The 16,296-nt window shown below is 42.9% G+C and overlaps 1 protein-coding gene across 4 annotated transcripts in view; it reads left to right on the plus strand.

Annotated features, from left to right (window-relative positions):
• ACSL1 (acyl-CoA synthetase long chain family member 1) overlaps positions 1-16,296 on the plus strand; it is a 38,430-nt gene that overhangs the window by 3,319 nt on the left and 18,815 nt on the right. For 2 of the 4 annotated variants that reach the window (XM_083834259.1, XM_083834257.1), the window contains exons 2-5: positions 5,863-6,090; positions 12,178-12,292; positions 12,686-12,750; positions 14,005-14,106. In XM_083834259.1, coding sequence (XP_083690385.1) covers positions 5,896-6,090; positions 12,178-12,292; positions 12,686-12,750; positions 14,005-14,106 — 477 coding nt within the window. In that variant the 5' untranslated portion in view covers positions 5,863-5,895. Of the gene's footprint in view, positions 1-4,316; positions 4,428-5,543; positions 5,677-5,862; positions 6,091-12,177; positions 12,293-12,685; positions 12,751-14,004; positions 14,107-16,296 lie in introns of those variants that run through there. The other 2 variants (XM_083834256.1, XM_083834258.1) reach the window with 2 other exon arrangements.

Below are 16,296 nucleotides of genomic sequence, written 5' to 3' on the forward strand. Positions count from 1 at the left end.
AGGATAAACTGGTAAGACTTTTAGTGGCTGCTGTGTGTATATAGGTGCCAATCAATGGGAACACTTCAAATTGGTCATGGTCTCACAGGCTTCAGTGGGAAGTACTGATTTCTTTAGCGTGGTGTTACCAAGTGCTGCTGAAGGGTGCTAACTGCACAAAAGACATCGATCGAGCCACATGACAGGAATCCACTTGGCTTCTGAACTGGAGTGAACTCCAGTGACCTCGCTGGTGTGCACTCAGATTACTTGTTGGGCCTCAGTAAGAGGCAAGAATCCAGGTGTTGTTCCGTTTGATTGTAGGAGGGCTGCGGCCAAAGGGCTGAGGACAGGGCTGTGACTTTGCCTGTCAGTGGGGGACAGAGCCTTGACGCATCCCTGTCAGATGCAGTGCTTCAAGGTTGCAACAAGTCCTCACTGCTTCAGCTGCAGCTTACTGAGTCACCCTGTCCCTCCTGCCTGGTGGGGCTGAATAGAGCTGGCAGGCTGCTTCCCTCCAGCCATCTGCCTTCTTCCAGATGAAGGGACAAAGCCCTCAGAGGCAACCTGAACCGCTGCACGGTGCCCTGTGCTTGCTCAGAGCCAGACTGGGGGGGCTGCAGGCAGCTGGGAGGCTCAAAGTGTCGAGGGGTGAATATTAGGGACCTGCTTGTTCCCATCTGTGGGATGGGTTCCTCATTAACAGCTTATTGATTCTTTCTTCATTGCTGTTACAGGAAAGCGAATTTGGCAGCCAACTACTTCAGAAGCAGGGTTCAGTAGCTCTGAAACCTGGTTGGGAGATTCTGAGTAAGATGTGATGTTTAGGTTTGTTTTAATTGGAGAAAAGGGGATAGGGGAGGAGAGTGGAGTAGTTGGTGGGACGCTGTTACATTTCAACAGTATTTCTCTTGTTTGGGAGAGCCCTTTGTGGCCAAGGCCAGACTCGCATGTTATATGTGCCATGCTGAGCGCCATGCTGAGCACCGTGCAACACACCTTGCTGCAGCATTTATGTCAAAGGAGGCTTAATCTGAGAAATCTCCTCCAGGTCTTAATTACCTGTGCTCCTTTGTGTCTTTAGGGTGCTTGTGGTTTCCCTGCTGGGTACGGCTGGCTCTGACACAGGTGGTTGCAAGACCTCAGTCAAGTTACTGCCTTGACTGCAGGGCAGGGGGGAGAGAATCCCGGGAGGCCTTGTGTGCGGTGTCTGGAGTTACATGCTTGAGGTGCAGCTCTGCAGCTGGAGAAACCGAGGGGCAGCTGGGCTGTCTTGTTTCCTTCTGGGAGCTAATGGCTATCTGCTCATCAAGCTGAGAGCTGGTCTAGCTGAGAACGAGCGTCAGAACTAACCCAGGAAAGCTGGTTTTGCTAGACCATGTCCCATGTGTGCGTGTACCACCAGCTGAATCCCTGGCCAGCAGAGGGTTGTAGGAGCATGCATCTGGGAAGGATTGGGCTGGTTGAAACTTAAGCTGATTGTAAATTGCACCATGAGATTAGGATTATGTATCTATTCAGGCAAGGATTTCTTTTGTCAGTAGCCAAAGCTATTAGTTGCACCCTGTCGTACTCTGCATTAAAGCTAGAGTATGATTCTGCACTTGGCTCATCTTTAAAGGATGAGTGGAAAAAAACTTGAGCATTAGGGGGACACTGGGAGCTCCGGGGTGTAACCTGTAGCAGTAAGAAAAACAAACAAATTGCTCAACAGCTCTGAGGCTAGCCAAAAGGTACATGGGTGGCTGGTAACCTCTTCCAGCCTTTCACAGTGAAAATGTCTTGGGGCCATACCGCTCACAGCTAGAGGAACAGCAAGAGAAGCTGCCCTCCTCTCTGTAAGAGCGCAGAAATAACGTGGCTGCTCCTTCCAGGCCGTGTGGGGAGCTTGCCTTTATCACCAGCCACCAGTGCAGGCATCCCGCTGCCCTCAGTGTTAGGGCAGGGGGGAAGAGGCCATTGGCTCTTGGGGCTGTTTTCTCTGCAGTAAAGAAGCTGACGGCTGCTCTCCTGTTCTCTTCTGTTGCACTCGAACCATGTCTGGCCACGGGTAGACAATGGGCAGGCTGCTGCCCTCTGTAAATAGCCCATTGTGTGCCCAGAGTAGGAGCAGCAAAGAACGGCCGAGTGCTGCCAACTTGGGTCGTTGCCTTGAGATACTGGCTGTGCTATAAAGAATGAGCCCTGGGTGCTGCGGGGTGTGTGTGTGCATGCGCGTGTGTGTGCAAAGAGAGCTGGCTTTGTCTGAGCTGTGCAGAACTCTGACTGAACCGATGCGATGAATGTAGAGGGATGCTTTCAGGGGCTGGGTTTGGAAACCACTGTTTCTGCAGGGCACAGGTAATTACCTCTGATGTAGTTCTTCTGCCCTGTTACTAGAACCCCTTTCCCATATCTGCCTGGTGTAGTTTAACTAAAACCAAACCAGCCAAGGTCTATTGGTTGCTTTGAGGAATGTGGCTTTTGACCTGCTCAGATGTTGTCCCTTGTGCCCCAAGTAGCAAGCGGAGTGTCAGAGACTGGTGCTTCTCACCTGGGATCTGCCTCCTTGGAGTCTCCAGCCATGACCTGCAGTCAGCCACCACGTACCATCTCGCGGTAGGACCTAGTTCCACAGTCCATTGCCTGCAGTCCAGACCCCATCTGGTTAAGAAGCGATTTCAATACCTGAGTTTTTGGAAAAGAACATGAAGCTACAACCACTGGTCTCGGTGAATCTTGTTGGCCTTGCACAACTGCCTCTGTGTTGAGTGTCCTACCACCAAGTAGTTCAAAGTGCTCTTCTCCAAGTGGATGGCTCATGCTGACTGTGCAGCTGGAGTTAATAGCTTACTTATCACTCTTCTAGTCTTCTGTTGGCTGAGGTGAAAGGTGGGGGCAAAACTTCAATGAAGCTTAACAATGGGGAGGTCCGTAGGTAGCAATTATGGAGTGCCCAGGTGTGGGTGGGCTGCATAATTGGAAGGGTAAGTTGGTGCTTTGGGGTGGAAGTAACAGAGGTGAGTGGAGTGTATGAAGCCTTGCTGGGCTGCTTTGCTTGTCTTGAGTAAGTAGACTTAGCTGGGCCCTTACTCGAGGAAAAGGACTGAAGGCCAGGTCTAGTTCAATTGAAAAGACATTTGTGGACTTTAAACTCTTCTCCTTGATCATGGGGAAGACCTTGGATGTCTGATATGATTGGAGCATAAGCCAAGTAATTACTGGGATGGATCAAAGAAGGCTGAAGGGCGTTGAAACCTCATCTTTTTTGAGAGGGCATATTCATGCGTGTTTATGAATGTGAGTGTTCTTGTTGCATCTGACTTCATCTTAACTACAGAAAGAGTTGATATGACCTAGTTGATAGTGTTAAAGCTAGGAATTGCTTCGTTCTGCCGAGAACTTTGTCCTGATCTTGTCTCTCTGTGCTGATGAGGCAGAAGGTGTAATAAATGAGTCTCCCTCAATACAAGCGTAAGCAGTGGAGTATGTTATGTAACTGAAATTCAAGAATGTTTTGTTGTAAATTGCTCTACAAACAACTGGTCAAAGAAATGAAGAGTGGTGATACTCATTTTTCTTTACCTAGTCCTAAATCATCCCAGCTTCTTGACTACAATAGGACTTTTATGTGAATTAAATGAAGGTGTTTACTTCAATTCTTGTCAGCTGTAATAGCACACCAGCCTTCTGAAAGAATAATTCTCTAATTACCCTGCATTCCTGAATTATATAGTATGTGAGCAGGATATATCCTGACTAATACAGAGAGGAAAGCAAGTATTTGTTTAAGTCAGAGCTGCTTATTGTGAGGCTTGAAGAAAGAGCTCAGCTTGCTCTTTGCCCTTACATATACTTTAACTCCCCTTTTGCTAATCTGATAGTGTGGTGTCTAATAGGATATCTAAAACTGATTTGTAAGCTAAGCCTTTCTTGTTGGGATTGATTTATTCTTAGTGTTCATCTATTGGAAGCTAAAACACCAGAGTTTTCATGCCTGCAATGCAAAGAAATGTAGCTTTATGTATAAAAAGCGATGGCATAGTGATCCTAATTGAGTCAGTATTTTTTTATGCTAAGGAAAGATGAAGGGATTTCTTGATATACTCAGTTCTTCACCTTTCATTGCTACAGTTTGAGGTGCCACAGGTTTGTGATGTGGTCTCCTGCATATTGCAGTGCAAATAATCAGAAGGCACTTCTGTAGTGGCCCTACGCAGCATACCTAGGCCATGCAGTCAGCTACCCTGAGATATAAATACAGGGGAGAGTGGGGAAAAGCAGTGCCCCCGGGCTTGGGGGGGGCTGGGACCTGTCCAGAGATGGACCTGATACCCCTGTCTGTGACCTTATTTCAGACTGTTCTCCTGCTAACGTGCTCTAGGTGACCCTGCTGGAGCAGGGGGTGGACTCAGTGATCTCCAGAGGCCCCTTCCAACCTCAGCTGCTCTGTGCAGCGTTGTGAAACGGTGGGCCCCTTGAACCATCTTAAGGTGTTCTTGCTGTCTCTAGCAAATCCTCCCCAAATACTGGTTAGTCTCTTTATGGACTAGACGACTCCCCTGTCTAGCTGAATAACTGATGGCAGCAACAAAGATTTCATCAGCAGATTGTAAACTTCAGATTTTTTTTTCCTGTAGAAGTGTGAGATGTTAACCTGGTATGCTTGGTTTCAGAAATGAATGTGCCCCTAATTCTGGCCGCCTGGATTTCAGCATCTCCTATACTACCACTGTGCAGTAGCGTATGGCTCCACAGCATGTTGTAGCCATCCAAAAACATCTGACACTCTCTAGGTCTCTTGCTGTGTCGGCTCTTGCCAGCGGCTGAGCTGCAGGGACCCGAAGGAGCACACCACGGGGCTGAATGCAGGAAGACGCGACTCTGGCAATGTCCCTGGGTGGCAGGAGGCAGCTGGGAGCTGGCGCAGGGCAGGCAGCCGTCCTTCAGCGCTGTGGGGTGATCGGCTGTGGGTTGCCATTGGCCTGGCAGGGCCCGCTGCCTGCCTGCTGCTGCTCACCTCTAACCCAGTGGGCAGGAGCCCCTGGCTCTGGCATGTGACAAACGTCCCCAGGGACCTTGGCTGGGGAGGAGGGCACCAGCTGAGCTGACGGCAAGGCTTTTTTCCGCGGCCGCTTCTGGCTGCGGAATATCCATGTCAGCCCTTGCTGAGGCACGGGCGAGGAGTCGCCTTTCCTCATCTCTCTGTATGGACGTGACGGGTAAAACGTGCTTCCTGTGCTTGTTTATGCCGCTGTTTGCTGCGGCCCCACAGATGCTGCTTTGTTCTGCCTCGTGTCTGAAGATGAATTGTTGATGTGACACCGGGAGAAAAAGGAAGCTAGCTAGCACGGTGGGCTATAGGGAGAGCCTTCCTGCGGGAAAGCTCTGCAGAGCCTCGTGCACGACTGAGGGGAGAGTAGGGAAGGGGAGGTGAAAACTCCTGCTATGCTCCCGCAGGATTAGGTTGCTCTCTGTTGGGTTAGTGCCGGAAAGTAAGCCAACATAGCCCTGCCCTCTCTCCCCCGAGTCCCATGTGACACTCACTCTTTAAACAGCCTTGTGCTGTAGCTATTCTGCCAGTAAAGGTCTAGCACTTCTGAAAGACTATCCTTCAGACAAAAACCCCATCACAGAATCGTGTTTTGTTACAATGCAGTGTCTTAAGTGATATTAAAACCCTGGAGCTTTCTTGTCAGCCACACCTGTTTTTCCAGAGTATGAACTAGTAATTGCTTATTTATGTAATTGCATTACAGCAATCTAAAGATGCTGCTTGCTTAGTGGCAGATAAAGTCACTTTGATAGTGAGAAGCTGGTAGGACAAAGCGTACATTGCTCTCCTGTAACAATACTGAATTGAAGCAGAATTTCAGATCTGTCTAATTCTTTTCCTGTCAACAGATTCCAGCTCTGGGACAACTGCACTGAACTACAATGCAAGCACATGAGTTGTTCAGACATCTACGGATGCCGGAACTTGGGGATGTCAGGCAGTATGTGCGCACCCTTCCAACAAACACGCTGATGGGTTTTGGTGCTTTTGCAGCTCTCACAACCTACTGGTATGCGACAAGACCGAAAGCATTAAAACCACCATGTGATTTAGCAATGCAGTCTGTGGAAGTAGAGGTAAGTGTCACTTGATGCTGTCATTCACTGAACTTTGAAGCCTACAGCAGTCGCTGCTTATGCAGTGTTTCTGAACTGGAGGGGGGGAACACTTCTCTCAAGTGTGGCTTGGGCTCTTTTTTTGGCTTGCTGAATTTGAAAACCAAGTTGAGGTTTCAGGTCACTGTGGTGATAACTCGCATGGGAGAGAGACTGGTGAGAAGAGCTTCTGATCTGAGTGGTGGTAGGAAACTTGTGAATATTACAGCTAGCACAGTGTAGTTTTTACTTTAAAACTGTTTAGGTGGTGACTTATGAAATCAGGTCTTGGTCAGAGTGTGCATGGTGTATATGGTGTACTGATAGACTAATACTATTCTGTTACAATATCTAGCTTATAATAGCTGACAGATGAGACATATATTAGGTTACAAGCATGAAGAGGGTACTAACTGTCCTGAAATGATCTGCGGAAAGATATGAGCCCTGCCAAGAGAGCCCAGCCATAGAGTAAGTTGAAATTAAAGCAACCATATACTGAACTCTGGATATGTTAGCTTAGTTTCTGTCTTGATTTCCGAGGCACAATGTTGCAGTTAGGTGGTGGTTTTAATACTGAAGTCAAATATGGAAACAGTCTGACTGGGAAGAACTGTTGCTTAGATGGAAATACAGACAACTGATTACATGGTTGGTTTCCTGAGCAGCAGTTTTATCAATTTCCCTGTTTACTACAGAGTCACTGTTTTATGATGGATTTCATTCTCTCAAGAGTGCCCCTCTATTTCCTCAGAGTAGACAACATATTTCCTTTTTTGGAGGAAGGAGATAGCTTTGGATGGTTGTGGTCTTCAGGTGGGGTATTATAAAATACAGGAAAATAAGGGTGACAGTTTACTGCATTACTCTTGATAGTCAGAAGTGATATCTATAGATTTGTTCATACATCTTTGCAACCAAAGAATCCAATTACAGCAGATTCTTTTGTGTGGCTAGACCCCATTTGGGTGTCCTGTGTCACAGGTGTTTTAACATGACTTCATGAGCTTAAGAGAAGATGTGACAGTAAACTGATATAAACAAATGTGGCAGAGCAGTTTGAAGTTTTGCAGTAGGTAACCTTTCATGAGCAAGACGCTCCTATCATAGCCTCAGATCACACATTTCTGTCTCTGCAGTGCTTCATGATAGTGGAACTGAAGAATTGAAGCATCAGTTGGCCCCCCCATTCAGAAGCTTAGCTTTTCTTAAGTCTTTTTTCCAGTATGATGTACTGGTAAGCTTGCCTACAAGTCATGTTACGGTAATGAAAACCAAGTAATGGTCCACTGTTAGAATTGCAGAAAGACAAACGTGTTCTGGCAACGTGATAGTTACAAAAACATCTCTACAAGAAGCACGCATATTTTAAGGATTCAGAGGCTAGATCTCACTTCTGGTGAGCTTTCCCAGTCTGGACAGTGGCCGTTTAGACAGTGTATAGAATATTCTTGTAGAACATGTTTTAGTGGCTGCAGTAAACAACCAGTGAAGCTTTCCAGCTGTGGAGTGCCTCGCTACCCAGTATAGACTGTATCAATAGCAGGCTGGGGGGGGCTTTGTGCTGGAAGATGGTGGAACAGCCATAAACCCAGTGACAAATGTTTATGTGCTTGAGACTAGACAGCAGTCTCAGCTCACTACCTTTACCTCTTCAAGTTAAATCGCTCATCACTCACGGATTCCATGATTAAAAATTGTCTGTAGTATGAGACCTCACTAAAAATACTTAATGTGCAATTGATCCATATTGTACTAATTAACATCTGCTCTGAGCAGAATAGGTAGAGCGGGATTACTTTTCATTGTCCCTTCAGAAAACACACCAATAGAAGGAATAGCTAGTATTAAATGAAGAACAGCTGGATGTTATATCTTGGGGATAAAGAGCTCAAACTTTAATATCTTGAAATGACCAAGATCTGCCCAGTTTTGTTTGACAATTCAGATAAAGCCCTTTACAATATAATGTTGTGAGCTATCTCAAACTAGTGAAATGAGAAAGTATGTTAAAGCACGTTTCACATCTGTTAGAACTGGTGCTTTTAATGATAGTACCAAGTGTAATGCAGTGCTTGAGATTTAGCTTCTTGCTATGTTTGCTTAATGTACTCCATTCTCTTAGCTGTGTTAAGACGGATTCCCACTTCGGTGGGAGAAAAATGCAAAACGCTGCTCTCAGATTATGCCTTAACTTGATCATCTTTAATCAGAAAAGATGTTCAAAGGTCTAGAGAATCAGCAACATGCTTCAAAAGAGATGTAGCAGAACACAAATCTGTACAACTGTGAATATTAAATCTATCTGTTCATTAATGGTTATAGCTTTGAGTTATAAATATGCTTCTGCTTAATTCTTGCTTGTAACTTAGATGCCAAGAGAATAATGAAGTTAAATGAAGCCAGTGACTGGCATAGGATTTCTATGTATTCTGATGATAAGCCTTCATAGCTTCTTAAAGGAGGAAAAATATCCTATTTATTGCTGTTCAAGCTCACTTTGTGGCTCTGAAAAGCTTTGATTTAGTAGGTCAGCACCCAGTGACCTATTCTAACCAACACTGAGGGAGCATAGAGATTGTATGCAGGGGTAAATGGGTGCTGAGTTACTGAAAGTATCTGCTTTCTTCTAGAGTAGGTGTCACAAAATACATGGACTGCAGTCTTTGAAATGTACATGCCACAGTTCCATTTCATGGAAAGAAATCCTGTTTTCAAAGCTGTAAACACAATATGAATTTTGTGAGAATCTCTGAGGCCTAAGTGAAAATCTCTTGGGATCCACTTGAATCCACTGTCTGTGGATGGGAAGACAAGATAAAAAGTGATCATAAGTAAGTGTGAGACTATTGCTGAGACTCATGCTATACTCAGTTGTGCACTGTACCAAAGATTTCAGTGCTGCAATAAGGCCTTATTGTAAGAGTGAGTTTTTGCAAAATCATGTTTGTGACTCGTAGGTGCATTTGGATCTGTCTACTTATGGATTGCTTTTAGTTGGTGATGCATATTTAAACAACTTGAACTATTGATTTTAGAGTGCAGGATGTATGGCTGTCAAGTATATTACGTCATGCTTAAAAAATGCAAGTACTTCTATTTGGGTCAAGTTCTGCTAGGGTATGTAGAAATATGGTGTGTAAACAGTAAGGATGTCAATATTGTCTTGTAGTAAGAGTTTGGGTTGGACTTCAGGTTTCTTCCCTTAAGAAAATCCATTCAGATATGGAGAGTGGTATTCCTCTCCTGAAAGCTCTTAAACCTTCATGCACTCTCCTGATATGGTACAGGAGCTCTGGCTTGCCTTGTCTTTCAGTAATTGCTTGATTAGACCTGTGCTTGTCTCCGTATTAAGGGGTTGATTTTTAGCAGTTGTGTGCTCACCTGGGGATTAGCTTTCTCAAAACTATATGGCTAGCTTGAAATCCTAGCTTGTACTTCTTGCTGCTCAGAATGTGCATGTTAGTGACCCAAGCATCACTTGGCAGCGTACTTTCCCTTAGGAACATGGAAATTAGGCCTCTTGCCTCTGAGGCATGGTTGAGACAGCAATATGTTTTGACAGTACTGCTCATCCTAAGCACCATGTATCAACAAGAAGTAAGCCTATGTCTAAAAGTGGCTGTCTTGTGTTACAATCAGTGCCTGTTTGGGTTATGTAATATGTCTCTTATAGAATAAATTTCTTTCCTTAAGATGCAGCTATTATAAACCAATCCAAGGTCTTACTCTTAATGTCTACAAGCTGCTGCATAATTGCTCATCTTCTTGTGACAACCCGAAATGCTGTACTGGCTGCCTTAAACAAGTAACCCAAGGCTGTTCTTAGCATTAAAAAACTTTATTTCATGGCTCCTTAAGCACACTTTAAAACTGACAACCCTTCTGAGTGCTTACTTTGTACTGGGTCTGCTTGTTAGGTCCCATTCAGGTAACTTGCATGGAATCAGCCAAACATCCAGTCCTGAGGCTGAGATGTCTGACTAGTAATGAGCAGTGTTGTTCACGGCAAACTAAAAAGCACTTCTGCTACAAAGGTTTGCCTGATGGCTGCACAAATATTTTGGGTAAGGACCCTTTGTACAGGCTCTTAAAGTAGTGTAATTCTAGTCCTTTTTACTCCAAAGCAAAATTAGACCAATACCATAATGTCACCTAATAGATGACTTAAAAGTGGCAGCGTGAAGTAAGGTCTAAATGATCTTCAGCATATCAAGGTGTATTTCACCGCATCTCTGAAGAATAACATTGAACTCCTGATGGTCTTCACACAAGAAGCTGCCTTCTTCAGTGGAAAGTGATTTCTAGCAGGCCTAGAGTAAGAGTTTTACTTTGTGTTGAGAAAAGGAATTAAGTAAGCAGGATGATAAGCTGATTATGCTTTCCTTTACTGATAAAACAACCTATGGGTCTCTGCAGTAGTAGCCTGCAATAGTTTCTTAATTCTCTTGTAGAGAAGGGGAATGCAGTCAGCCCTGAATCTAAGCAGTGTGCTCTCTGCCTGGTAAGCGTCATTCTCAGGTTCAGTTAGTGCTTCAGGCCCTCTGAAAGCTGCTTTTTGTAAAGCTGCTTTTGTAGTTCTGAGTAGTAGGACATGTAAACAAAATAGTACCAGCTCAGCTGAGAAGAAAACCAACTTCTTGACTGTTGCCCAAGGAGTGACTTAAGGTGTGATACTCACCTACACAGAAATTGGAGTGCATCAAACATGGTGCCAATACATCACATATAGATGTTTCCTATGGCTGTGGTCATAAACTATGTGGCTTAATCTCCCTCTGGTTAGCTCCAGAGGTGGTAAAACTGGGAAATCTAGAAGCTGACCCTGGTTATCCAGTGTCTGTGAAACAAGTGCAATAAAATAAGCACTCTGGCTTTTCTTTCTGGGTAGAGATGTGTCCAAGTGATCAGCTCACTTCCTATAGAGTAGATGTTGGTCTGAGGGCAAGTATGCTCTTGAATTTCTAATGTTATGACTGTTTGGAGGTAAGCTAGTCATAAAGTTGTTCTGGGCCATGTTCACAGTGTATGTTTCTGCTTACGGTCAAAGGAGTGGCAAGCATTACACATAGTTTTGCTAAAAACAAGTCCAACTTGTTTCAGTTTTAAAATGTTTTTCCTTCTCTGATGAATCACTAATGTGCTAGCTCCTTTCTGTGGACATGTGTGATATGACATCTTCAGTGAAACCTGCATAAACCTGTATCTTTCCAGTTGTAGATAACAGGTGCTCTCTGATCTTCCAGTGTACCTTGAAATCAAAACCAGACCAATGGCCTGGGAAGAGTCTAATTGCATCTGATTAGGTTTTTGACATTGTAGGTGATGATATAATACATGTGTAGATTTAGGTAGTCCAAAATTTCTTTGAAAGGGCCACAAGCTGACTACAACCCCTGATAAAGAGGATTTTAGGTAATATTTACTTGAAACTGCTTAACCAGCTGTACTGTCTCCCTGTTAAAAATCTGCTTGTAAGTGTCTGTCACCTGAACAGAACAAGTATGGCCCAACAGTGCTTGCATAATTACAACTTCTGAAACTTTAGTTGGTGTAAAATGAGATTATTTAACATAGCCTATTTTATAGTAGCAGGTTAAAACTGACCATGCTTAAAATCATTAAGGTTTTGAAACCTCAGTCTGAACATGGTTGTTTACTATTTCTAATTGGAAAAGTAAATTAGGATCTCAGTGTTAACATCTAGAATGCCCCAGTTGAGGTTGGAGGGATTTAGAAAGCTTAACTGCTGATATAATGGGATAAAATGCTTTTAAAGAAGATCTTCCTCTAGTGAGGGGTGTCAAAGGGCATTTTGTGGTTCTTACATATGAGAGCACAGAGCAAATGTAGCTGAGGGTAGGTTTTTGCCTTGTACTTTCAGTAATGCAGGGAGAAATAACATATCTTTAAATGATGTCCTGGGAAACAGAAATGAAGTTCTCTCAAGCAGAATTTACTAAGACTCATAACAAAATGTTTAAAATAGATGAGATGTTTTTATTTCTTCAGGAATTTCCTGTTCATTTGTATCCAACAAGTGTCCAACCTTTTAATTATCTTTTTTAGGGTGGTGAGCGTGCTCGAAGGTCCTCTCTCCTTAAGAGTGATGAATTGTTAACTTGTTACTATGATGATGTGAGAACAGCTTATGATATCTTCCAAAGGGGGTTGCATGTTTCAAGTAAGTTTAATTTTAAAGTTACTCTTTTCAGTGGTGTCAAGAACTGAAGGTCTGGGCTCCTGAAGCCCCGTTGTGGATGGGGGATGTCTACCCATCAATAAGATGAATGCATTAAATGTGAGCATCTTGAAAGCAAATTGCATTATGATCTCTTGCAAAGCAGCATTGTGTGAATTAAGTCAGTGCTGTGTTCCTTAGCCTAACCCAACCTTCACCAGCTTCATTCCCTGCCTGTCCCCCTCACCAACTCCAAAATGGGGTTTGCATTCTGAAGGTATCTCCAAAGAATTCATAGGGTGTCAGCTTAATGCTGGTAGGTGTGTAGTTAGTGTGCTGTTAAGACAGAGGAAGCAGGGGTTAAATTTTAAGTAACTTTTTTATTGCTGTTTTTAGATAACGGTCCATGTCTAGGTGTTAGAAAACAAAACCAGCCGTATGAGTGGATATCCTATAAAGAGGTAAGTAGCCTTTCTAGCTTTGAGCTAGATCTGCTTTTGCTTACTGAGACCATTGCCACAACATCCAGTGGCGTGATATAAAAAGACTTAATTATTCATGGTGTTTTAAAGTAATGTCAAAATATTGCAGGAAGATTCTAATTCTTGTTAAAATCCTAAAGGAACAGTCACAAAAATGTACAAGGGGAAGAATACCTCCTGCACTTTGTTTATATTCACTGTTTTATTCCTGAACGTATTTCAGATTATCTTGGCAGCTTTCAGCATTTTATTGCTGAATTGCGTAGAATTTGGACACTACTACAAAGCTGCAGCCTTTCAGAGGCAATATTTGGAGGCTCAGAATGCTACTATTATAGTCACTCGTTTGAGAGGCTAGTTTTACTTTACAAATGTTACCTGTGCTTTTTGATTATTTGTCTCAGTAGCGCTGAATAATGCTTGTACAGAGTGTTAATAGATACACTTCTACCTAGTAGCACACTGCTTCTTCATGAATGCTAAAAATATCTTTATGCAAATCTTCTTTGGACAGCTCTGCATTTTCAGGTTGTTCCCGATTTAGTAAGTGATACCTTAAACTTTGCATAAGCCTCATCTAGTACGTAGTGCTAGGGTCAGTAAAGACCTTTTGTATGTAGCAGAGGTCACTTCCCAAGGTGGTTTTGCTGGGTATTTTTTAGGCACAGCCTCTCATTAACAAAACTCTTCATGTCAAGACGTAGATTCGAGTCATATGCTATATGGAAGGAGGAATTAGAAAATTACTTTCCCAAAAGCTTTATTTATTGAACTGTTTTGTCTCCTTTATTTTTGTACTTCTTGAAAAGTAGAATGGTATTCTTGTAGGCACTGGGAATTCAGTAGTTCAGTAGTCTTCTGAAAGAAGCAGAAGGATGGCATATGTAATGTTTGTCATTGAGTATAAAGCTGGCTCACTCCAGGGTCACTTCTGGGGGTTAATACAAACGCAACAAAATAGCATCTTCTGCATGTGAGCATTAAATCTAAACTTACACTTAATCTAGCTGGACTTTAACTGTTAAGTACTCTTCTGTGTTTTGTGTGCAAGTATGGTGTCCATATTCAGTCTCTAGTTTATCAAGGTCAGAGGACATCCAAAATAGCCTAGAAAACCACTGTCTGCTTCATGTTAGTTATTCTTCTTGTAGGACTTAAAGGAAAATGTTTTACGTGGTTTGTACTGTTAAGCTTGTCTCTTTTTTCATTTGGCTTCTCTTTATTTTCCCTCAGGTTTCAGACAGAGCAGAATATGTGGGCTCTGCATTACTCCACCGAGGCTTCAAACCATCTCAAATCCAATACATAGGGATCTTTGCACAAAACAGACCTGAGGTAATTTGATTGACAGTGTTTGTTAGTGATCTGGCTGTTACTGAAATGGCCCACTCTTCTAAATCTATAGATTTTTTTTCTTTTTGGCAGTGTACTGAGCTTCCCTACTATGAGTATTTTTGGAGTTGGGAAAGGGCTCATAGCTGACACTGTAGACCCACAAGCTGTGGACATGGCATCTAGAGCTAAGAGCCAAAACTGATAGCTGACACAACTGTTAGCCTTTTATGCTCAGGATCAGGGAATCCAAAGTAACTTTTCTCCTCTTTCTAGTTCATAGCAAATAGTTCATAGGCCTGTTTAATGGGAAGCTAATATAGTGCTTATTTGATTTAATGTTATCACCATTTGCTTTCTCTTAAAGTGACAATGGAGTCCTAGGTGACTCCAAGTATTTGGAAGTCGCAAGATATTTAAACCTTTCAAAACTTAAGACCTTTAATGATGAAATAGTTGGACAAATAAAAGATGGCTAAAGGTGATAGAATTATCTCTGTGAAAGAGGCCCTGGACACCAAGATGCTGGGTGGCAAAACCTCCTGATAAAGGCAAAAATGGAAAATTCCTTAACTTAATAAGGAGGCAGAAAGACTAAAAGTGATACAACTGAAGATCATCTGACAATGCCAAATGTCACAAACCTTAGGCAACTGTGAGGATGTTTTGATTAGCTGGTGTCTATCCATCTTAATCCAGGGGTGGTTCTAGACTGCTGTTACTAAAAGTAGTATGAACTGTTGAGTAATGTTTGCATATTCTGACTTTGTTTATTAAATCTATTTGATAGGGGTCAACTTCTCTAACTTGTTTGTGCTTAGAGCTTCAGCTGGTGCTTGCTGTGTTAAGCTAGTTTAATCCAAGCCTGTATCAAGACAAGAGGATGATTCTTAACTTGTGTCTAAAATATGCTGTCCCTCTTGATTAAACTCTGGCAGCTGGATTCCATCCCTTAGAGCTGCCTTTTGCGTTGACATGGCTAGAAGTTGTACCACTGTCTCTGTGGTCCTGGACAACACTCTGCTGTTGTATCTTTTCTGATTTCCAGTTTGTCACTATGCCTTTCCTTCTATCACTTAAAAAAAGTGACTTTAATACCCCCCAACTTTCTCCTTTCCTAACAGAAAACCTAACTCTAGCATTGTACAAGAAATACTTTCCAGATTCTTAAATCTGGTAACTTGCTTGGATTTTCCTGCTGGAATTCTGGTCCTAACAGCTACAGTTTTTTGTTATAAGGAGACTGGGATGTCTCCAATTGGGAAGCTGTTAAATGAGTGCTCTTATAACATCAAGTAGAAACTAATTAAAAAAAAGGAGCCAGGTGTTAGTTAGGTAGACCTCTGAGTGCAAAGAAACTGGCCATCTCTTTTCCAAGGTTTTTGTTGATTTGGAAGATAGAATCTTTGACTGTTAGGTCAGTGGATTTTCTGAAGGAGGGCATGGCAGTGTGGTCTGCTTATGGACCACAAAAACAAAATGTGCTGGAATTGCTTCATTCCAGCTGGCTCTGAGCTGGGTCAAATGAGCTGGAAAGACCTGTTTAAGCCAACAACTTTAATTCTGGGGTTTTCCCTACTGAAAACTACTGTATGAGTGTTGTGACATCCAAAATACAATCACTAATCCAGACAGGAGATTATGTGAAGGTTTTTGTCAGTGACTCCCATTTGTCAGTCTGGGGAACTGCTGGGAAAATCCCCTGGGGGGGAAATCCTAGCAAGTTACTCAAATGTTCACTAGAAAAATAAACTTTGCTTAATAAAAACTACTTTCCCCTCTGAGTAACTGAAAAACAGATCCCTTCTACAAGTAGGGAAGTTGTGTTTTAAGTTGAGGGGGAAAAGCACAGTGAAATACTCACTTTCCCTTAATAGATCATAACTGCATCAGAAAAATTGAGACTTTCATACTGCTGCCTCTATTCAGTACTAGCTGCTTGCTTGGGCTTAGAGAGAGGACTCCAGTGTTGAGGTTTGCTATTTGTGTCTAGCATCTCAATTTAAAGCAATATTTAAAAAGGAAGAAAAGTCACTGGTCCAGGAAATAAAGATGACTGTCAATACCCCAGTCAGTGTGCAAGAATAGTTGGAGGCTGTAATGGGAAGCTCAGTTGTCTGCAGCTTCTGAAGTCTACTGTAATCTACTGTAATAGACTTACCTCCAATAAAACAAGTCCTAAACTTGAAGCTG

Source organism: Anser anser (assembly GCF_964211835.1).
Source record: "Anser anser genome assembly, chromosome: 4".
In the NCBI taxonomy this organism is placed as follows: Eukaryota; Metazoa; Chordata; class Aves; order Anseriformes; family Anatidae; genus Anser; species Anser anser.